Source organism: Halichoerus grypus, chromosome 4, assembly GCF_964656455.1.
Source record: "Halichoerus grypus chromosome 4, mHalGry1.hap1.1, whole genome shotgun sequence".
NCBI classification, from domain to species: domain Eukaryota; kingdom Metazoa; phylum Chordata; class Mammalia; order Carnivora; family Phocidae; genus Halichoerus; species Halichoerus grypus.
In genome coordinates, this window is record NC_135715.1 from 963,966 (window position 1) to 987,172 (window position 23,207).

Genomic DNA, 23,207 nt, shown 5'->3' on the forward strand with positions numbered 1-23,207 from the left:
GTCTCCAGACACTGCGGGGTCTAGGGCAATGACTGCACGACGGGATTTACACTTGTGTTGCCGACACGGTTTCTGAACCCTCTGGGTCTTCCCACACAGGACGGTGACAAAGAGGAGCTTCGTCCCCCATGCTGCTGCCGGGACGCACGAGGCTGGCTACAGATCCCACCCACGGGGCTGACTGATGCGCCACAAGAAAACGTCACCGACTGAGCCCCTGCATCTCGCACGGAGCCTACGAGTTAAGAAGGGCCCCAGACACGAGCTTGATCTCCTGGATGCAGAAAATCCTCTGCGGGGTCTCCAGGGCCGGCGGCCCATCCGCGTGCCTCCGTGCGCGTGCACACGCGCGCCACGCAGGAAGGGCTCACGCACACCTGTTGGAGGCGCTAACATGACCTTTCTGCGCCCTTTAGGGGAAATGGGAAAGCAGCAGAGCGTCAGTGCCCGGCGCCGCGGCAGAAGCATCCACACCAGCGCCTCCGTGACTGGGGCTCGGCTGCTGTTGGGGCACAACCTCCCCCAGCATCATGACGATGGTGACGAGGCTCGCTGGGGAATCTTGTCCCAGCTCGACAGACGCCACCCTTAATAGCACACTCGCACGTCTGTGGCCTCAGAGCGACAGCATCCCTGGAAAGGTCCGGCTCCCACGCCTCCCACCTCACAGCACCTTCGGCTGACCCTCAGGCCAGGCCCGGGCTCCCACCCTCTGCGCAGACAGCCCTCAGCCGCGGCCCCAGGCCCCGCTGCCAGGTCAGAGCACGGGGCCGCCTGGTCCTGGGGCTCCAGGAGGGCGGCTCCTGTCCTGCCACCCTCATTCCGCTCCAATTTCCAGGCAAGAGCTCTGAGCCACCTGCCGTGGCCTCGGAGCCGCGAGGCTGCCACACTCCGTCTCAGGAGCTGCATGGAGGGGGCAGGAGCAGAACGTGGACACCGAGGGAAAAATGAAAGAGGAAAAGGACTGAGAATAAAAGAAAATTCTGCTGCAGGTGGGCTGGGGGGCCCTGGGAGGCCGAGCGTCCACCTCACGGCACAGAAGGGGCACCAGCTCTTTGGACAGAAGAACTTCCAGGCAGTGTGGCGGGGCGGTGGGGAGAGGCTACCTCCAGAGACTCCTGCCCACCTGGACCAGAAGCACTGGAGACCCTGCCTGCGCCCCGCTCCGGCCATGATCGCCCCTCCAGGGCATCCCCATGCTGTCGCCCTCATCCGGGGAAGAGACCCAGGCACATGATGTCCGGACCCTGAGCATCTGCCCATCACACTGCAGGCCCAGCGGCTCCAGGGGCAGTCCTGCCCCGCATGATTGTCTGGGGCTAGGAGCGCCGTGTCCACGGGCCCTGAGCTGAGCCACACGGAAGGCCCGCACAGTCCTGTGACTTACTTTCCTGGCACAACACAAATGGAGACACTGGCCGTGAGCGGGCGGCTCCCATTCGCGGGGCCCCCGTCCCTGGGGGATGTGGCCGGGGCCGTGCAGGGCTTCTCTGGACACCGGGTGGGAAGCAAGGGACACCTCTGTCCCCTGTGCTGAAGGCTGTTTTGTCTACCGTGGGCTTGGCCCACTCACTGACTTCGGCCCTTAATCCGCAAGGATGCGGCCACTCTCACTCAGCCTCAGTTTCCCTGCAGGCAGAAGAGTGTGATCATTGCACAAACGGATCCACAGAGTCCAGGCTTCTGCCCCTGCTCCGCTCGGAGGCCAAGCCCCTCTCTGAGCTGAGCCACGCTGGCCCTCCTGGGGGTTCTCGGGGGGCCCCGCTGGGCCCACCACCTTCCTGCGCCCTCCAGCTTGGTGTCTGTCACCACCGACAGAAACAAGAGCAATGGGGCCAACTGTGGGCCCCGCAGCAAACCCAAGGGCCGGTTCATGTCGCCTGCCAGGGCCCACGCCCCCGACAGCCCCCCAGACAAGCATTGTTTCTGACACCCACGACCTGGCCCTCCCCGTCCGGGGGTTCAGAGGAGACACTGAGGCATAGCTTTAGCCCACGGACGATGAGAACGCAGCCCCGGGGCCCAGTGAAGGGCCTGTCCTCACGGGGCTGTGCCCCCAGCCTGATCACAGAGATCTCAGATGTGTCTCATCACAGACCGCACTGCAGCTGGCCAGTAAAGAAGCCGCGTCCCTCACCACATCGCAGCAGATTTCGGGAACTTCAGGGGTGAATGGAGGAGTCTGTGCATGGACAGGAGACCTGCTCAGCCCCCGTGCACGGCTGGGGGCCCCAGGGGATTCGCTGGGCTCTGTGGCTCCCCAGGAAGCTGACCACAGAAACACCTTCGTGTCACCATGACCTACAGTGCTGCCAACCACCCGGTAAGTGACCCGCGTGTCACTCAGTCAGGGGATCATCAATACCAAGTAGCTGGTGGCTTCTGTTCTCTTTGCACTTTATGCGTGGACCTTTGCCCACGGAGCGCGGACGAGGTTGGCTCAGCTCCGACGGGCTTGGTGCTGGCCGAACTCCCTGCTGTCCAGGTCAGCCTGCCGTGGAGCTGACCCTCGCTAGCCACGTCCTCGCTAGGACGTCCCTGGATGTAGGGAGCCAATGGTGGGACTCAGAGTCATCAAACGATGACTTTGGATGAAGGCTCGTCTACCTCCTACACCCATTCCCCAGGCTGCCCCTCGCTCCGAGGGGTGCCGCTCACTGGTGACTCACAAGGACGTCCTCCCTTCTGCAGGCAGATGCATAAGAACCCTCTCCAGGAGGCATGGCCACCGTGCCGGGAGCCCTGCGAGTGACCCACAGGACGGCAGCTCCTGGGACCCGGACACTCACCCTCAGCGATAGACAGCATCCAGGAGCACCACTCAGAATAGATATAGTAGCTTTTCATCTCCGCCATGGAGATCCAGGCTGCGTGTCTGTCCCCCATGGCCCGGGAGCACCAGGGAGACGCTCTCCCTGCGCCCGGTCCTGCTGCCCTCCGTGCTTACCCGCGAGCCTCTCCCACTGAACTTTGCTCCCTAAATCTGCGTGAGGGACCAGCTGACTTTTACTTCCGTTTCACCCCCGAGCTGAGACAAAGCACTGCAAGGAGGTTACCTTCCCGTGGGCCGACATCTGCTCACCCCACCCGCGTGCGTACACATGTACCCCGGCCGGCCGGCTCTGGGCGCCGGAGGAGAAAGGAACGTCCGGGCCCGTTTGGCCTTGGTTCGGAGAGGGGACACCTCTGTCGGTGGGACTCCCGTGCTGCTGTGAAGGCGACAGGACGGTCAGACGTGGGCAGGTCCCACGCTCCTGCAGAGACGCGCGTGCATGCTGGAAGCCTCAAATCCAACAATATGTCCAAAGCAACTCCTCGTCCCTCCTGCTTGCATCTGATAAGGTCCGATGCTCCCGACACAGGTGACTATGTTTGGGAACAAACAGAGGCGGAGGCCGTATTTGCCGAGGACGGTGAGCGAGCAGGAACACAGGCACCTGTTCCAAGGCCCCTCCTATGCTGTCCAGCTTTCTCGGTCTGCGGGTCTCTAACACGTCTGCAGCGTGAAGCGTGAGCCCCACCTGGAGACGCTCTCTCGGAGTCCAGCCAAGGCTTGAGCTGGCTCGTGCCGCCATCACTGCTGGCCCTGCCCTGCCCACCACACATGGGCTCCACGGGGATGGGGGGAAGGATACCCCCAGTCCCTGCTCAGGGACCCAGACAGTCCAACACCCCGGCCAGCAGGTGCTCGGCGGGGTTCCCCACTACGCACTGCAGTCCAAGCTGCCTAGACAGCGGGTGCCCAGCACCAAGACCCCACAAAGACCCAGATGCCTCCGCCCCAGACCCATCCCCAGGCCTGAGCCAAGCTGTCTCCAAGCAGGCCGGGGGCAGATGGGGAATCTGGGCGGGAGGTCAGAAGCAGTGACTTCAACCAAGTTGCCTGATGTTTAAAATGATGAAAACAATGATAATCACCAGATTTCTCCAGAGCATGGAACCTCTCCTTACCAACAAGTGCGAGCCTGTAAACGAGACTCTCAGCACAAGTATTTCCTCTGAATAAACACACTTTAGATAAAGCAGCACACTCTCCTTGCTTCTGCAGGTCTCAGGAGACCTCGCCCAAGTCTGACCTCTGGAAAGTCAGAGAGAAAACCACCCTCTGCTTCCAGAAGCTCCTGAGAAGCTGAAAGCCAGGCTCGCAAATTTGGCTTTTCTGAAAGCCGTTATGGGCGAGACCCAGTGGTTCCAGTGGCCGAGTGTCAACGCGCACTGAGCCCACACTCATGGTCCCATAGAGTGCCCTGGCCTGTGGCTGTGGCCTCCGCCTCCCACGCTCACAGGGAACACGGCCCCACAGCCTGTGACCTGGCCGCTAGTCACATGGTCCCTAGAGAGCCGGTCTGAGTCATGGTTAGACCCTGACTCCAGCACTCAGCCCTCCGGGAACAGCGGGGAGGGACACACCGCTGTCCTGGCTGACTCTGGAAAGGGCCTCATCGCAATTTGCTGTTACGTTTTCAACATTTCTAGGTGCACTGATTTTCTAAAAGAAAGGAAACCCTGCAAAGACGTCACCGTTGAGTCCATACAGCTGAGCTACTGGTTTCCTCCAGAATTCCTTCCAGAAGAATTTTTTTTTTTTGCATGTAACCTTGTGGTCATTTTTTTTCCCTTTTTGCATTAGCTACCAGGAAGCTCAAAGGGAAATTCTGTGATCACTTGCAGTGATCAATTCACCCAGGTGGGTCAAATGTATTTATTTGCATCTTTTAAATAATTCTGGTTCTGTTTAAAATTCTCCATGCCAACCCAAAACATGTTTCCATAAAGAGAATTTTTCAATTCTAAGTAAAACAACCTGTTCTTGGCTTGTTGAAACTCAGCCGGAAAGGACCCAGTGCAGAGGGGCACAGAGTGGACGCCCCCCAGGTGCCCAGATGCCACTGTAGGTAGTGTCCTGTGTCTGGACTGCGGCAGCTCCCGTGGGACAGTGCGGAGGTGACAGCCCAGAGCTCACCCCAACCGCCGCTTGATCGACGTCACATGTTTCTGGCGATCAGAGAAAACTGGATCTCGTGACGACACGCTGTCCCTGCGTCCTCCACTGCACCAGAAGGCTGGCCGGAGCTCATCTCCCGGCCTGACGATGCTTCTTTCAGGGCTCGAACCACGGAAAGCAGCTGGGCTGACTGGTGAGGTCTATCCACGGGGATGCGGAGGCCAGCCCGACCCAGACACTCGTATACAGATGGGTTTTGAAGAAGGAACTGGGACAAACTTGCAGGCAGGAAGCCAAGGCAAGACTGCTTCTCTGGGAGCAAGAAGTCACCCAGCAGGTACCTAGGGGCGTGGTGGCCACACCTGCAGGTCAAGGAGACTTAGCCGGGAGATGCCAGGCTGGAGAGGCTGGGGAGGCCAGGCTGGATGGCGAGGGGGGCCGGGGGCAGGTCGGTGAGGGAGGCTGAGAGGGCCACATAGAGCCTTGCTGCCCCAGGGCCTCATGTGGCACTTAGCACCTAATTGCCCACCGTCCACGTTGGTCTTGAATACCAGCGCACACAGCCTCAAAGGCTTCTAATGAGCAGTAAGGGATAAAGGAGAAGCCTGTGGGGTCGGCAGCCCCCCTTCCCTCTGAGAGGACACCCCTGGGACGCTAAACCCACCGTCCAGGCTACATGGCTGATGTGTGGGGACAGGCTCAGGCCCAAAGTCACCCTCCCCCATGCAGCCTCCAGGTGTCAGGTTGATAATCCCGTCCTTCAGAGTTGGGGGTCCTCAGGGCCACCCTCCCGGAGACAGAGCACAGATCCCCCAAGGCCAGAGCAGGTCTGGTCAGACGAGTCGGGGAACCCCCACGCATGTCCGCTGACCTCCAGACAGAGGGCGCAGGGGGAGGCCGGGAAGGGAACAGACGCAGCGTCCACGCCCCCAGCGAGCATGGGGCAGGGGTCCACACGGCCCATTGTGATGGCCCCACTCACTCTATAGAGTTGGCGGAATCCACAAGAGGGCTGAGGCTGTTCTTTTAACCCTGAACACGTGCACAGAGGCAGGTGAGCTCGGGACGACCGCGTGGACGCAGAAGCAGTTGGGCTTTCAGGGTGTGGGCTCCGTCCTCACCCCAGAGTGAAACAGAGGGAGGCGGTCTGCCCACAAGGAGTCTACTTCCCCCCAACCAGGGGCCGTCAGCCACACCAGACCCCGCTCTCGGCCTCGATGCGGATGCAGACACCCCTCCCTCCCTCTGGGGACGCTAAGCGGCCAGCGCCAGGCTCCACCTCCCTAACAGGGGGAGATGCTGGGCTCGCTTTATTACTTCTGATGTCTTTCACCTTACAGACATCAAGGGCATCTGTCCAAAGGGGTGCCCGCGGTCACAGAGTCCGCTGCTGCCCCAAGGTCAACAGCAAGCCTCAGCTCTCCAGGCCCCTAAGGAGGGAGGGTATCTCCCGGGAGAAAGGGCAGAGCTCCCGCCTCCAGCGTGAGCTATTAGCAGCCCTGACTCTGTAGGAAGTCAGTTCGTGAAGACATGACTCTGAGACCCACGAGAATTCCCACTCCTTCTTCAGAGAGGCGCTACCCCGGGAGCAGCCTGTGGTCCTGGCAGGGGACCGCGGCCCGCGTCCGGCGGCAGGGCAGGGGGGCCAGGAGGCCATCCAGGGCCAGACGCTGGGGCAGGATGCCAGAGGGCCCCCGGGCAGCGAGGGCACCATGCACCAGCCCCCCTCACGCACGTCTGCCCACGTCTGCCCACCCACCGAAGGGACCCCTGGCGCCTGGTCCCACGCCCCAGACAGCACAAGCCCATCCCGCCTCACCTGGCTGTGGGCGCCTGGAGGCCCCCCAGCACCGCCGGGGCCGCAGCCGGAGCCGATGCTGGAGGCCCCTGAGAGCCCCCTGAGATGCTCCCCTCGCGGTCATCCTGCTGTCCTCCTCCAGGGACGCGCTCGGCAGCAGAAGCTTTGAATCTGCAGACAGGCTCATGCAAGGCCCGAATATGGTCCCGGTGTCAGAGCCACACGGTTCCCACCGCCCTGCAGCCCTCCACCTGGACAGTGGAAAACAGGCGGGTGCTGGCGGTGAGGGGGAGGGCGCCCCACCCGGCGCTGCACGCTGAGCTGGGCACACGACCTCCAGTGACCTTGGTTTACCAAGTCCTGAGGAAGAACAACAGAGCGTCCAACCAGCTTGCAGAGTGCCCGGCCTCCACCTGAGGCCTCGAGCTGCAGTGACCGTGGGCTCGGACAGTCCGCCGGGGAGCCCAGAACCACCTGCCCAGGAGGGCCCGCCCACAGAGGCTGCCGCCGGCGCCCCCCGTCCCCACGCCCGGCAGGACGCAGGCCGCGCAGAGATCTACTTGCAGGTCTTGGGTGTTTCCTTCCTCGGAAAGGGGCTTGTGCTGGCCGGGGCTCCCAGTGTCAGGGACCTGCTCCAACTGCCCGAGCCAAAAACACCTTCCAAGCTCAGGAAGTCTCAAGTTCAAACAAACAAGTACAAGGCGGGAGGAAGGGAGGAGAACCAGCCCCAGGCCTTCTTGAAATAAACGGGTAAACTCCTCCGTTGGTGACCCCTGCCTGCAGTCTAGCTCGGGAGAAAGGAAATGATAGCACTGCTTTGCTTGGCAAATGACACTTCCCAGCGATGCCCGACGTGCCCCTGGCCCGCCGGCTCCAGACCCTGGTGCCCACACCGCGTCCGAGTGGGCGAGCACCCAGCACCGCCCGGACCGTCCCAGCGCCTCCTGCAGCGTCGCCTCCGATCCTCACCCCTCCCCTGCCAGGCAGCTCATTCGGTGCCGCACGACAGAGGCTCTGAGGGCCTGAGTGCCCGGATCCTACGCTCAAGGTCACAGGGTAGAAACTGACAGAGGGTCAGCACTGGGGGCTGGCTGAAGGGCCATGCTCGGCCCCACGCACCACGGGCACCCCTTCATCCGCCAACACGACTAGAGCCGGCGAAGCTGGGTCGCCACCACATAATGCGTTTGTTTCATTTTGGTGCCTTGGCGCCCACCCTCCTCCCATGAGCGTTCACAGGCTGGGGGACCCTTCCTGCTGGAGCTGGAGACTGTGGGGCCGAGGGGACCGAATCTGGCCCAGCCTGGAGGAGGCAGCAGCCCCAGTGTCCACGTTCAGCTTCCCTTGGTCAGGAGCAGACTCACACCTCTGAGCAGGAAAGGTGCCGAGAGCGCGAGGCGGCTACTAGCACCAGTGGCCTCCACCCGCCTGCCTCCACCCCGCCTGCACCCCCTTCTGGGCTGCCGGCCTCCGAGTCCCTGGGGATGCCGCAGGTGAGGCTGGCTCCAGGAGCTGCAGCCGTGAGAAGCAACAAGGAACGAACCACGCTGGGGGGCCGTCCCCCAGAAGCAAGGGAAAACCATGACCGGGCCCCTCAGCGCTGTCCATCCCGGCCCCTCCGCGCTGGCTTCCAAGCAGAGGCCGTCCCGGCGCACACTCGGGAGGAAACAGATGCGCGTTTGATGCGGCGGGTCCAGGACGCGGGCCCTCTTCCTGTGAGCGGGGACCGGAGCCCTCAGCTCCGAGCGGCCCACGGCAGCTCAGGGAGGACGTGTGGAAACATGGCTGCTCTGTGTCCACGGGAGCTGCCCACCACTAGCTGTGTGGAACTGCGATGAGCCACCCGTCACGCACCGAATTTCTCCCCGCGCCTATCCTCTCCCCACGTATGCGCGACGGTGCGACGGCCCGTGGCTTGGCCTTCAGCACGTGGGCGCCGCTGACCCAGGGTCTCCTACTTCTCCAAATATGTCTTAAAGATGTTACTAACGAAAACCTTTTCCAAAAATCAGTTCTGAGACATGAACCTGCCCACAGTCTCTTGGTCTCTCTGTCTTGTAGGTTCACAGCCTTCAGGTTTGGGAAATGTCTTGAAACCACGGAATTCCCCAGCCTTTGGTGGGCATTTCCCTCCCTAAACTCCCCGGTTCCGAAACACAGACCACCCAAGTTCTCGGTCCCAGGCCCCTGGCCACCCCGGTGTGCTGAGCGCAGCTGGGGGAGGCTAGAGGCGTCGGCAGGCCGCTTGAGAACTGGACTGACCCTCTGGGGACCCCAAGGGTCTATTTTACTCAACATGACCTTCAGCTACTGTCAAGAAATTCCTATGGATAACTGGCATGGTTTTTGGCAGTAAAGAGTCTTAAATTAATCGTGTCAGGGGAGCAGGGAGTTATTCAGTGCAGATCTTAGATGAGCTGCTGGCTGTATGGACATTCGGCCCGTGGAGGCGGACGCCTGCTCACGGCTGCGTGAGGCTACAGCCAGGCTTCAGGACTCAGGTACAACTGGGTCTTCTTTCTTCTCCTTTTTAAGACACAGAGGGTGGGAAACAGCCCACGTGTGCCCACCTGGGGCAGTGGATTTCCACCAGGCCAGCCCACGCAGGGGCAGCCCGGCCGCACGAGCCGGGGCCGCCGAGCGCACCTCCCTCTCCTTGCCCTGCCTTGTCCTCGCTGCCTGTGTCCTTCCCAGGTTTTTCCCTCGACCTGGCGCCTGGCACCCCGGCCTGGCACGCACAGACGGTTCCTTCTCCCTGCTGCAGACGCTCTCCCCGCGGTCGGGCCAGCACCGAGGTCCACGGGCACCCCCACCCCCAGCAAGCCCTCCCCTGCTCAGCGCCGGGTCCCAGCCCCGCCGGCCGGCACCGCTCCGGCCGCCCCTGGCAGCCCCACCGGACGGCGATTCCCAGCAGAGCCCCGCTGCTGGCCACCACTCATTGTTCCCTGTTTAATGGGGGTTTTCTGTCCCTTCCGCTGACAAAGACAGGAAGCTCCGGGAGCTGGGCGATCAAGATAACCCGTGAAACATGCTACAGCTCTGACCCGCGGAGGCCACTGCGGCCCAGGGGGGAGCACGTCGCCGGACAGAGTCGAACTGCTCACTCTCGAAAAGGGGCTTTGTGAACGACATGCTTAACTTTTTAAAATAAAGGATACATCACCGCTGACCAATCATGACAAAATCTAGAAACTGTGCCCAAGTCAGACGAATTTAGAAACCAACTAACACCCAACAGGGGACAGGGCGGTAAGTGGTGTTGTGGTAACTAAAACAACGTTTTCCCTGACCTGGCAATACCGTGCTGCGTGTGAGACGGGGGCCTGTACTTTCCGTGTGACACTATGACATTTATCAGGTTCAGCAGGGGCCTGTGCCTGGAGATTGTTCCCAGAGAAGCTCCGGATCCGGGGAAGACCTCGGGGTCTTGTTCCGCGAGGTGGGGCGTGACGCGTCTTCCTGGCACGGCCGGCACAGGGCAGACGCTCCTATGTGTGTGGCCGGCGAGTGCGTGAATGAGGGATCCTCCCACACCACGGACTGGGTTTCAGAAGAGGAAACAGGACAAATTTTAGCCCTTTGAGGACTGATGGGGGCATAAAATCATACAACTGATAAAACACGGAGACTTAATATCTGTTCAACAACTTTCTATATTTTGTTACCATTTAAACATCAAATGACATGTTCTCCCTCCTTAATGATTCAGACATCAAAACACTTAAAAACTGTCTTTAAAGATAGAGCAGTGTTACGAAGGTGAAGTCATACGCGGTGCACCGGTTCACCTTTAGTTCACCTAAAATCTTGCTAAAAATGTCACCAGTGGGACTTAACACTAGTCCTTCCTTCTGCAAAGATAAATTGTTTTTCACACTTTGGGGACTGGACTCACTTCTTGGACACTACTAATAATAGAATGACAAAAAGCCAGAACATTTGCTCAAAGCCCAAAGACACAAAAGCCACTTGATCCCTAAAATTCAGAAAGAATTATCTGCTCTATTGTTTTCAAATTTACCACTTTAAATTTTCTAGAAATTCTCCTGCCAGGGTTGACCCCCCTCGGTGTCTGTGTATCTTTGGGGACTGACACCAGGATAAAGCTCCTCTGGGGGAGGGAAGGAACTGCCCCTTGGAGGCCCCTCCACGAAGAGTGGGGTGCCACGGCCCAGACCCGGTAGTGTCCCCAAACCAGCACTGCCCTGGAGAGCCCACGCCCGCTCAGACACTCCCCTTTCTTCTCCCTCGCCCGGAGCACCCCCCACGCTTCATGATGGGGGTCGCTAACGGAGTAATATAGTTAAAGCACGCAATACCCCTGATGCACGGCTGTGAGCCGTGCCGAGAGTTTCCCACCCGCGGGCAGCCCCGAGAGCCTGCTCTTCGTGTCAGCCCTGTGCAGCCCCTGTCCTCACGGACCCACCACACAGACGAGGACAGCCGGGCCCCGCAGGGATGGCAGACGGCAAGGGCAGGTTCCCGTCAGTGGCCTCCGCCTCCCCAGCGCTCAGGCTGGCTCTCCACAGCGTCCCCAGGGCAGAGAACCCCAGCCGCACTTCATCCAAAGAGAACCATGAGAACATAACTGCATTTCCACTGTAGCACTTGATTAGAATTCAAAATTAATTCAGATTAGATCCCAGAATTTTCGTGTGTGTATCAGACAGCTGCACTAGCTTGTTCACATTTGGGAAGAGACAACCAATATTTCTATCTCCAAAATCAGACGTATGAGATGAAGTTCAAAATACTATTTCTTTTTTTTTAAGATTTTTTTTTTTTTCTTGACAAAGAGACACAGCGAGAGAGGGAACACAAGCAGGGGGAGTGGGAGAGGGAGAAGCAGGCTTCCCGAGGAGCAGGGAGCCCGGTGTGGGGCTCGATTCCAGGACCCTGGGATCATGACCTGAGCCGAAGGCAGACGCTTAACAACTGAGCCACCCAGGTGCCCCTCGAAATACTATTTCTAACGGCACAAGTCCATCTGCAAGGATTACCAATAAGCAGGTCCACAGAGACGAGAGTCTGGTACAGAAGCGGGTCTGGGCAGAAAGGAGGAGCCTCCAGCCATGCCCGTGCCCATGCGGGGTGCAGGAAGACGCAGGCAGGTTCATGAAGTGCAGCCTCCCGTTCCGGAGCCAACCTGTGGACACTGCATCTGGTTAAGCTGCGAGTCCGGGGGCCCCGAAGGACCGTGAGAGCGGCTCTTCTCCACCGAAAGCATGTTCTTCAGGCATAGAACCCGCCTGACGAGTGGCTGAGGTCTGGAGACCTGTCACTGCCATGCCTTTCGATTGTTACTAGTTAGAACCTCAGAAGGGTCTCTCGGGTCATGTTCGTTTATGTTGACTAGAGGCTGGAGGGAGTTCTCTCACTCGGCCGGTGCAGATGACCAACACCAAAGGTTCTCCCACCGGGAGCACCTGCCAGACAAGCTGCTGCGAATGCGAGAATCCCCCACTTGTGCCCCCAGGGGGCCCGCCTTCTCCAGCAGCAGCACCTGACCTCAGCACCGTGGGGCCCCCAGAGTCTGGAACGTGACCGTTACTCTTAGGGAACCCCTGACATAGTCGTGGTTCGGAGCTGATCCATGAAGCAGTTAGCAAACCACGTGAACAGCACATCATCACGAAGGGCCACACGGGGGCTGCCTAGAAATAGGGGGTAAGGTCCAGAGAGCTGGCAGGTCCAGGAACAGGTCCTAGGACGAGGGAGGGCAGCAACATGGTGACAGTCACCTGGAGACACTGCACACAGGCAGGCCCAGAAGGACGGCCCATGACCAGGAGTGTGTTGAGTGTCCGGATCTGGTACCCCCAACGCCCACACGCTTACGGGGAGCCAGCTTCGTGTCCATTGTCTGCTTCGCTCACACAAAGGGGGAATTAGTGGACAAATGCAGAAGCATGAATGTGACCAATTCCTGCGAATCCAAGGTCATCCTCTTCCAGATGCTCCAAGCGTCCTTTGGAATTGCCTCCGGGGTCCCCTCATGCTTTAGCGTGTAGTCAGGGTCTTCCAGATGCCCCCTTCAACTGAAGACCTGTCATCTTTCCAAACAGCTGACCTTCACCGTTTGTAGCCATGTCCACTGGGCGTGGACACCTCAGACACATTTACAAAATATTTTGAGCAGGGGAAGCAATTTAAAAACTGCTAGATCTGAGCACTGCCAGGGCCGCTGCGGGTCCCCAGCTTGCCCCTCCAAGGCACTCGCCAACTCCGCTGCATGCCCAGGGCCACGCCCATGGGGAGCTGTTTTTCGAGTCCTTAGGACAAATATTCCCTTTTGGTCGAAATCTGCCTCCTGTAATTTCTACTTGTTGACTTACCCAGAGGCCAAGAGGACACCTCCACCCCCGCCCAGTGGCAGGAGGTCGCAAGACTGAAGGGCACGGCTGCGCTCCTGGTGGGTCCTCTGCTTTCCAGCAACAGCCAAGGAGAACACTTCAACATCTATCTTAAAAACGAGAAGACAATGGAGTCCACCCTGCGGCCGGCTCTTCTCCCACTGGATGGCTGGCTGTTCAGACCACAGCAGGTGCCACGTTAATGCTGCACAACAACCTGCCCCCAATTCAGTGCCACAGACACGTTTTTGCCCCCTGCTCACAGCTCGGGGGGGCGGGGGGTGGGGCGGGCTCTGCTCCACCTGCCTCATTTTGGTCCCAGGCCGGAGGGGCAGCGGCTACCCCGGGCATGTCTCCCGGGGGGTCGGCAGCAGCAGGAAGGGGCCGCTCACGACAAGCACATCTGAGCACCAGGTCTGCCAAAGCAAGTCGCACGGCCGAGTGCAAGTCAACGATCACAGACCCGTGTCCTGCCCCCGGCGGAGGGGGCGGGAGGGAGCGCTCGCTGGAAGAGAATCCACATAATCCCATCACCCCATACTCACTCTCTCCTCTCTTTCTCCCCTCTTTGTCCACCAAGGACCGTGCAGGACACGGAGAAAGGCTTTCTCAAATTCCAGGCACCAGGGTAGGACGTTCCTTTGACCCTCACAGACATGGTTTGCTATGAACGCAGCGTGTCTGTGGAGGCAGGAGATTACTGCGTCCCTCTATGGACCCTCAATTCATTCCATCCTCTCTGCTTCGTTCGAAGGTCGACGTGGCCAATTTATAGATCGCACAGTTTCTTTCTGAAAATCAGGGAAGTAGACACGGTTCTCCAATCTTTAGGGGTTTTGTCTTCCGGCCGCAGGCCGTCAGTTCAGACCGACCTGTGCTTTCTACCCCTTGCTACTTGAGCACACGCGGAGACAAGCGCCAGGCCCGGGACGAGCGGTCAGACAGGGCATCGGCGAGCCATGGCAGACGGCACAGTGGGGACGGCGCCGCGCCCAGGGGGGTGGGCAAGGCTCCCAGGAGCGGCCGTGAGGCTGGTGCCTGAGGGGGGCCCCGAATTAGCCGACGGGAGCGCAGGAGCCCCACACAGGGGCGGCACGGGCACACGGGGCCCTTGTTTTCCATCTCATTCCGTCTCCGGAGGCCACTGAAGGAGCGAGGCGCCCTGCCTCCACTGGCCCGCTGACCTGCGCCGCGGGGCCCTCCCGCACCCGTGGGGCCTCAGACTCACCTGGCCGGGGCCGGCCTGAGCACCTGCATTTCCGACAAGCGTCTGGGTGATGCCTGGTGGAGACCACACCTGGAGAACCCCGGGTCAGACGCAGGAAATCAGCAACACCTCCAACGGACAATCCAACAGACCCCTGATTCCATCCCCAGAGTTTCTCCTTGGAATCTCGAAAGCCCGGTTCTGACTCCCTGCTGCAGCCGCAGGAACTTCCGGCGTTGGCGCCTTGTCTGCGGTGGACGGCAGTTCCCGGTCTCACCGTCACACCCATCCGATTACAGACCTGACTACGGCCCGTCACCTCTCACCCCGCCCCCGACACCCATTCCACCTGCCTGAGTGCCTTCTTCCTAAAAGGCCTCGGCACGCTTGAAGATGGATCTGAGTGAACAAGTCCTCAGGATCCCACCCCCGAGGCAGAAGCCCACGGGCATGGGGGCGGCATGAACGCGGCTGACGGACACCGTGCTGGACAGATGTCAGGTTTGCGGGGGGCTTCGGCCACTGCATGGAAGGCCCCCGTATGCAGCATCCTGGACAGTCTGGGCACCCAGGCTGGGTCACCCCGGAAGGACTGTTTCCTCTGACAGGTGCATCGGGGTGTCAGGCCACAGTGCTCCGAGGTCATCCTGGGAATCTTCTTATCCCCCTGAAAGCCCTTCTTGCGGCTTTGGTCCCTCAGCTCCCAGCCTGCTGCCACGCTAACCCCGTCTCAGCCACACACCTCCTTCCCAGGGAGGGCGGATGGTCCCAGAGCCGCAATGGCCGCCCACCCTCTCTGGGACCAGGCCGTGGCCTCCTGGTCACATGGCAACTCCACGTTCCCAGCAAGCAGCTGGACCAGCCTTTAAAAACCACAGCTCTGCTTACGTGTCTCAGAGGCTCCGATTTCCCAGAGTCCGAGCTGAGCATAGAGCCCTGGCCCAACCCCTGTGCAATTGGCTGTTAGGGGCTGAACTGTCCTCCCCACCCCCCACCATTCCATGTGTCCAAGTCCCAACCTCAGGACGTCAGAAGGTGACTCTACTGGGAGACGGCGACTTTAGAGACATAACTGAGGTAAACTCAGGTCACCAGGGTGGCCCTACTCCCACGTGACTGGGGTCCTTACAGGATCAGACACAGCTACACGGAGGGACGACCCTGTGAGGACACGGGGCGAGGACGGCCATCTGCACACCTCAGGAGGGGCCTCGGGAGAGACCAGCCCTGCCAGCACCTTGGCCTCAGACCCCCAGTCTCCAGACTGGGAAAGAAGCCTCCCGCCTGTGGTTCGTTACGGCGGCCGGGGCTGACGAATGCAGGGGCCCAAACCCTCTGCCCTCGCTCCCTGCTCTCCCGGCTCCTGGCCTCCTTGCCATTCCAACCTCACACACCAAGGGTTCCAGACCCCATAGTGCAAACACAAATAGCCGCATGATGCACAGAAGGCGCTTGCCAAAACTAAGTATTACACAAAAAATTCTTAGGCCCTGTTTGGCATTTCTGGGTTAACTACTTATTCTCACATATTAACCCAAGCAGACACCATCTCTCCGTAACTTTGCATAAAGGGAAGCTGGGTGAGGAGGTGCAGCCCACAGCTTCTCTCTGCAATGTGGGGGTCCCGCTCTGCCGTGTCATGGGCTGACTCTGTTCAGACATTCACATTGGCTCAAGGTCACTAGGGACACGGATGTGGCCATCAGACAGCATCGGGGACCAAACCCTCGGCATTCCACCTGGAGGATTCTTGGCGACGGCAGTACACGGTTCCGTTTCAAGAAGCATTCTGCTGACACAGGCCAGGTGTGAGGCCTGGCCCAGGGATGGCCACTGGCCCGCCAGGTAGCAGCTACGAGGAGAGGCGGGGCAAGGCTCGTTCTCAGCCCTGGCGTGACCCAGGGAGAAGGGGGCTCCAGGCTGACCGCACCCCCTTGAGCTGCCCAGGGCCAGGAAGGAGCCGCTCCAGTCCCCCACACCTCTTTGCTCTTCTTGTCTCTAAAATTTTTCTCTGAAGTAATCCAGAAAAATTGTAACTTCCACAAGGTGAGGCATCCTTTTACGGTTACTGGGCCTGTGACGTCACCAATTACTGGAAGACTGACCTGGGGGGAGGGGGTCCCCCTCCCAGGACTGACCAGGGGGGTGGGGTCCCCCTCCCAGGACTGACGGGGGGGTGGGTTCCTTCTCCCAGGACTGACGGGGGGGTGGGGTCCTTCTCCCAGGACTGACCAGGGGGCTGGGGTCCCCCTCCCAGGACTGACCGGGGGGATGGGTGCCCCTCCCAGGACTGACCAGGGGGCATGGTTTCCCCCTCCCAGGACTGACTGGGGGGGTGGGGTCCCCCTCCCAGGGCTGACCAGGGGGGTGGGGTCCTCCTCACAAGACTTATGAGGGGTGGCTGGCCTCCCTGCAGGACTGTGGGCCTCAGCCTGGTGCAGAGCCAGTGTGGAGGGGTCAGCCCCAGTGATGCTGCAGGGCGTGGACATCAGCCGTGGGGCTGGCAGAAGAGCGTGAGTATCACTGAGAACCTGGACGTAGCAGAGGGAGCCTCGAGGAAGGACAGGGAGCAGTCGCAGAGCCCTGCAGGTAGGAGGGGAGGAGGGGACGGCAGCCAGGCACGCTCCACCTCAGGACCAGAGGGACGGCAGGCTGGCTGCGGTGAACGGGACCGAGAGTCTCCACTAAGACGTACCAGTTACCGGCCCCAGAACCGAGCAGTGTCTCTAGGGAAAGCCCAGCACACCGAACGCTGAGTAGCCCTTAGAAGAGGAGACTTAGGGCCAGCAGCGTCTCCGCACAATAAAGACAAGGATGTGGAGCCTCTTCTCCCACACAGAGCACTCTGCCTATTTGGCCTTGTTCTTCTATGTTCTCTCCCTTTCTATCCAAAAGCTTCTATTTTTGCCACAGAGAGCCTTCCCAGATCAGGTGTCTCACAGAACTACGTTTATTCTCCTACTTCAGACCTCTCCAGAGGTCCCAGCCACAGAGCCGGCCAACAGCATCCCCCTCCACGTCACAGCGAACGCCGCTGTGGGGTCTCAGAGGGAGGAGCCCTCGTTAATAAACCGTGCTGGAAGGGTAGCCTCACTGCACGCCCAGGATGGCTGAGTTCACAGCTGAGCTATCAGGAGAAATTTAGGTTCTTAGACGGTGGAAAGCTCAGTGGAGAGGGGACAGGACAGGCGGGCGGGGGGAAGAGTCAGAGCTAACGACTGCGGGTCTGGGGCGTCCCGTGTGGTGGGCGCATCCCGTGCCCCAATGCACACCAGGAGCTTTCAGAGGACAGAACTTAGAGGTTTACTGTCTTGGGTGCAACCTCATCCACGTATCCATCGGTGTGGCCCCCCACCCACCTGCCCGTCCATCCTCAGCCATCCAGCTCTCCCACCTGTCATCACGCGCCCACGACAAGAGCTAGTTTCTTGCTCAAGGTCAGTGAGTGCAGAAGGTGGCACCAGATTTTAAGATTCTACTGCAGCCGTTTCCCAAGTGTGGTCCCTGGACCAGCGCCACCAGCATCACCTGAGACCTGCAAAGTGCAGATTCTCAGGCTCCGCCACACACTTCCTGAATCAGAAGCTCGGGGGAGGGGGGACAGGAGTCTGTGACGGCTCCCCCCAGGAGGTTCAGAGGCCCTCCTGGAGGACCACACTGTTCTGCATCCGGCACCTGTTTATTTGTTTAATTTTTTTAAAAAGATTTCATTTATTTGACAGAGAGAGAGATAGTGAGAGAGCGCACGAGCAGGGGGAGGGGCAGAGGGGGAGGGAGAAGCACTCCCCACTGAGCAGGGAGCTGATGCGGGACTCGATCCCAGGACCCCGAGATCATAACCTGAGCCGGAGGCAGATGCTCAGCCGACTGAGCCCCCAGGCGCCCCCAGCACATGTTTAAACTGACGATAGATCCATCAGTGTCTCTGCCTCAAGTGTTTCTTACTTTTTCACCAATTACTGTGAATCTAAAGAGAAAACCAATTAATGAAAATGCTGGAAAGGGAGCCCTCACACAGCAGAGGAGCTTTTGCAAACTGCTCCTGGCCTTGTGATTAAAGATTAGGTTCAAGAGCACGTACCCTAAATTCTCAAGGTCAGCCGATACAGGTCCCGGGAGCACAGGCGGCCCCAGCCTCCCTTACGTGCAGACCAGCCCGGACCCCGGGAAGCAGCCTATCAGTCTGAAGGGAGGACAAGGCAGCAGCATGTCCAGACGAGCGGACAAAGAGAAATGCCTGTCAGCTGGGGTGGAGCCGCGGAGGGAAACAGGCAGGAAGCCTTGGACAGGTCACTGAGCGCCAGCCCTCAGCTCTGCCCTGGTCGTCAGGGCCGCCCCAGCCCCAAGCCATCACGCAGACCAGCACTCAGACCCGCGTCCTGCCACCCCCTGACCGTGGAGGTGCACCACCGCTGTGACCTCTGCGGACAGCGGTTCTGGACACACGGGGAGCTCCTGTCAGGACGCACGTGGGTCCGGCCCCGGGCTGGGGAGTTCGCTGACGTCGCCCTAGATTCCCACCCCCACAAGGGAAGGTGTGCGTGCCCCACAGTCGGCGGATGGCACTGTGTCAATGTCACGGGATACATGCCCGCTCCACGTCACGAAGCCTGCACTGCAGGGTCCGGGCACGTAGCCGGATGGAAAAGGAGTTTGTGTGGAGGGAGCTGCCGTTGTCAGGGGGACCCAGGCAGGGGTGCATCCACTCCCCACTAAACAATACCAGGGATTCGTAAAGCGGCGTCTGTTGACCTGGATCTAAGAGAGGCTTGGTGAAATCGGCAGCCGTAGGGGCCCAGATGTGACAAAGGACAAACACGTGGGACGTGCTGCTTAGCGCAAGGCCGTGGTCAACATGAAGGCTCAGCTCGCGGCACGATTCAGCGAGCAGCCTGTCCTTCCTGCTCTTCAGAGAAGCCTTTTTACAATTCAAAATGCACATGTGTCTTCCCGAGCTCGCTCGCGAAGAAACCTCCATCCCTAAAACCTAGGCAATGACATCAGTCTTGGAACTGTTCCTGCTCCGTCATTCCGAATCCAAAGCCTGAGCACAGAGGGTGTGAAGAGCGGGCAGAGCTGCTGCCCCCCCACCCGCCGCAGGGCAGGTAGGGGTGCTTCTGTGGGTCTGCGAGCCACTGTGCCCTTCACCCCATGACACAGGCCATACCCCACACCCAAGCAAAACGCAACCGAGTTCCAGGAAAAGGGAGCTCTGTCTCTGGGAATAAGAGGCCGGATGGCACACGATGGCTTTATTTTCTTTTGACCCATATACAATAAACCCAGTAGCTTTAATCACAAAAATCACCATTAAACACAGAATGTCTCCAAAAATCTTGGTTAGACCATCACACACAATGACGTTCAACCCTGGCTTTGCTCTCAAAACCCAGTGGGGTCTCCCACTTATGAGAGAGAGAGAGAGAGAGAGAGAGAGGAAGGATACCACGCCCAAGCCAAGTGACAGAATCTAATCTCTCAGAAGAGTATTATTTAGACCACGAGATAATGATATACGACATAATATATGGCAATATCAGGCAAAAACTTGGCAACTTACTTTTAATGATATACGGTTATTTCCTCTTCGTTTCAAGGAAAACTAGGGACTGCGGACGCCCTCCTGCTGCCCAGTGCAGCAGGGAAACCCAGAGGCGGCCGATCGGAAGCTGAGAGCAAGACACTGCAGCCCAGCGTTCTCTCAGATCTAAAGGAATCCATTCAAACTGCTCCTCAAAGCTCATTTTAAGTAACCCTTTAATTAATACAGAAAACGAAGGTCTGGTTAGGCTCCTCCCCCCTTACCTACACCCCTTTCAAACGTTTGTCTTAGGTTTTATTTATATTGGGTAGAAAAAAGAAGCATCTGATTAATTCAGATTTTTCCTCCTCAAAATGAGCTGCTGAGAGCCCCACCCCCGCACGGGGCTCTAGATTATTCTCGACCCACAGATGCGGATGCTTTCTCCAAACGCAGCTGACATGCCGCTGCAGAGGTGGGGCTCGGCCCACGGGACCCCAGTGTGCAGGACGGTACCATCCTAGGCAGAACGGGCGCAGGCTGCCCGGGCCCGGAGACCTGTCGGCGGCGGACAGACGCCCCTCGCCGCTGCCTCCCCGGGCTGCCCGCACACGGGAGACGCGTCCCCTACGCCTCAGCACATGACGTGAGGCTCAGAGCACAGGACTCAGGGCCGGCGGCTCCTACCAGTGCGCCTGCAAACCGCATTTAGCCTCCGCACCATCTCCTCCAGAGCCATCTCCTCATTTCTCAGCCAAAACCTCATGGTCCGTCAGAGCCCGTGACCCTCCGCAGCTGCTTCCTCCGCGGCAGAAGGTGCCTCGCGGGTGGGTCGAGCGGGTGGGGAGGGGGCACGGCCGCGCCTCCCTTCCTGGGATTGGCTCCCGAGCCCCGCCAAGGGGGCGCGCCCTGCGGCGGGGGGGCTGCTGGGCGGAAGCGGAAGCGGCGCGCCTGCCCCGCGAGTCCCCACGGCCACTCGGGAGCCCTGCGTGGGCGCCCCCGCGGTCACCTGGAGCCCGCGTGTGCACGGCCGAGGTCACCTGGGAGCCCTGCGCGCGCCCCGCGGTCACCTGGGCCCCCACAGCGTCGAGCGTGCTCCCCACGCAAAGGCACAACCCGCTCCCTGGCCCCGGCAGCCCTGGGTCCCTGCGCCTTCTCGGGGAAGGAAGGAGGGGCTGCGGGACAAGCACGGGCCGGGAGGCGCCTGCTCCCCCCACTTCACCTCCCGCGGCCCTGGGGCAGGTGCAGAGGCCCCTGCAGCCGAGCCCACGCTCCCCACGCCCACGCGTGCCGCCCGGCCGCCCCAGCTCACTGGGCCTACGGCGGTCCCCGCTGGGTGGGTGCGCGGGTGGCCGGGTGGACCGGCCGCTCCCCCAGCCCGCTGGCCTGGGGACGCAGGGGCGGGGAGCGAAGTGTGCCGCCCGCTCGCTGGGGCCCTCCGACCTCGCCATGGTTGGCACGAAGCCACTGGGCGCCTTCTACCCCTCAGCGCCCTGCAGACGGGAGCCGCGCTGGCACAGCCGTGGCTGCCACCTCCGAGGACCGAGGGAACGGGGTGCGGGCACTCGGGGTCCTGCGCCGGCCTCTCCTCCCCGGGGACTTGCCATCCTTATGTGGCCGGCATTACAGGCAGCATGCCCTTCCTTACGGAGTGTTTCAGGCGAAGCGCCCATGTCCGTGCAGGGCCTGGGAAATTCAGGCTCGGAGCGGCCGGGGTTCCACCTGCAGAAACGTCCACGTAAGGGACCCAGCGGCGCCCCAGGGGCCAGCAGACGAAGGTGACACAGCATGTGCCCCCCTAGAGGTCATGGGTCTGGGGGATAAGAAAGATCCGGAAACTAATTGCTGCAGCGTGAAATGAAGGTGAAGAGCCACACATGGAGAGTGAGGGTAAAACTGCTTTTCTCTTTTCTTTTCTTTTTTTTCTTTTCCTTTCCTTTCTTTAACATCAAAACCACTTTCAAACCAGCAGTTCCACAGGGTTCAAGTAGAGCCCGGTGAACGGAGGGGTCCAGAAAGGTGTCACCGCAGAGCGCACAGTGAGCCTTCCCCTTGTCCTGGGCTGCCCTCTCTGGAACAGACCCCACGGAGCCGGACGCACACCCTCCCCGTCACACCAGCTGCCTCCACTCAAGGCAGAGCCTAAAATGTCTACAACACAGGTCCTTCTCTCACCCAACTTCCCACTGTCCCAAAGGCAACGACCCCCACACGTGTCCTTCACACCCCCACTTTTCCTCGGCCCAAACCGGTCTCCAGCCACTCACCTAGATGGGACACCCCCGCCCCCAGGCATCTCCACTCCTCCCTTGCCTGGTTCAACCCCTTTGGAGCACAGAAGTGTACTCAGGCGGTGCTCAAACTTGAGATGCAGTGGGAGCCCTGAGGGCTTGTTGACCCCACATGGCTAGGCGCCCCCCCACGGCGTTTCCCATCCTGTGGATCTGGGGTGGGGGTGGGAATGTGCATTTCCAGCAGGATCCCAGGCGATGCTGACGCCGCTGGTCCACAAGCTGAGAACCACAGCGAGCCCATCCCATTTTTAAACCAAAAACTAAGTTGAGGGCAAGGCAGACCCTCTGCCCCCTGCTCTCGCTGACTCCCGTGCCCTTCGTGCTGGGGCGCCTCCACTCACACTCAGCTTCTGTCCTCAACCCCGTGCCTTCCACTCTGTCCCCGGAAGCGCCTCTGGCTGGTGCCATCCCCAGACCAAGCCGCTCACTCCAGCGCTGCTTCAAGGGCTGAGTCTGCTGCCCTCTGTGATGGTTGCTGCTTACAGGGCCACGTGGCCAGGCCCGGTGCCCAGATGTTGGCTCAAACACCAGGCCGGATGTCATTTTGAGGGCATTTTGTAGATGTAATTAACATGTAAGTCAGCTGACTCAGAGTAAAGCAGACCACTCTCTTGGTGTGGGTGGGCCTTGTCGAAGCAGTTGAAGGCTTTAGGAGACAAAGACTGACGTCCCCTGAAGAAGAGGGAATTCTGTCTCCAGACTGACTTCAGACTGATGTCAGACCCGACCTGCAACACCAGCTCTTCCCTGGGTCTCCAGCCTGCACCTGCCCTGCAGGTTTCAGATTTACCAGCCCCACTGCCATGCGAGCCAGTCACTTACAATAAATCCTTTTCTCCCTCCCTCTTCTCTCTTTCTCATTCTCTATCAAACCTTTACTCTCTCCTTAAATTAGAGCACAAATGGTGCTTTCTATGAAAATCATTTCATATTTGCCTAAAGTATAACAATCATAACAATACACCCAACGTTTGCTGAGCACTTAGTATGTTCCAGGGACTCTCCTAACCTCTTTGAACTCATTTAGTCTTCACAAAGAGGTGGGTATGAGTCTTACGCTGTTTTATAGACTGTGGCACAGAGAGGTTA

General features: G+C 59.8%; 1 protein-coding gene and 1 long non-coding RNA gene across 9 annotated transcripts in view; one reads left to right on the top strand and one right to left on the bottom strand.

Annotated features, from left to right (window-relative positions):
• MCF2L (MCF.2 cell line derived transforming sequence like) overlaps positions 1–20,621 on the bottom strand; it is a 95,637-nt gene extending 75,016 nt beyond the window's left edge. For 3 of the 8 annotated variants that reach the window (XM_036071379.2, XM_078070070.1, XM_036071369.2), the window contains exon 1: positions 20,512–20,621. In XM_036071379.2, coding sequence (XP_035927272.1) covers positions 20,512–20,590 — 79 coding nt within the window. In that variant the 5' untranslated portion in view covers positions 20,591–20,621. Of the gene's footprint in view, positions 1–6,764; positions 7,228–19,863; positions 20,281–20,511 lie in introns of those variants that run through there. The other 5 variants (XM_036071373.2, XM_036071372.2, XM_036071374.2 and 2 more) reach the window with 4 other exon arrangements.
• Positions 20,622–21,105: 484 nt separating this feature from the next.
• LOC144381455 (uncharacterized) lies at positions 21,106–22,960 on the top strand. The gene is made up of 2 exons (XR_013446690.1): positions 21,106–21,714; positions 21,794–22,960. It is a non-coding gene; the product is annotated as an uncharacterized LOC144381455 (long non-coding RNA).
• The last annotated feature ends 247 nt before the right edge of the window (positions 22,961–23,207 follow it).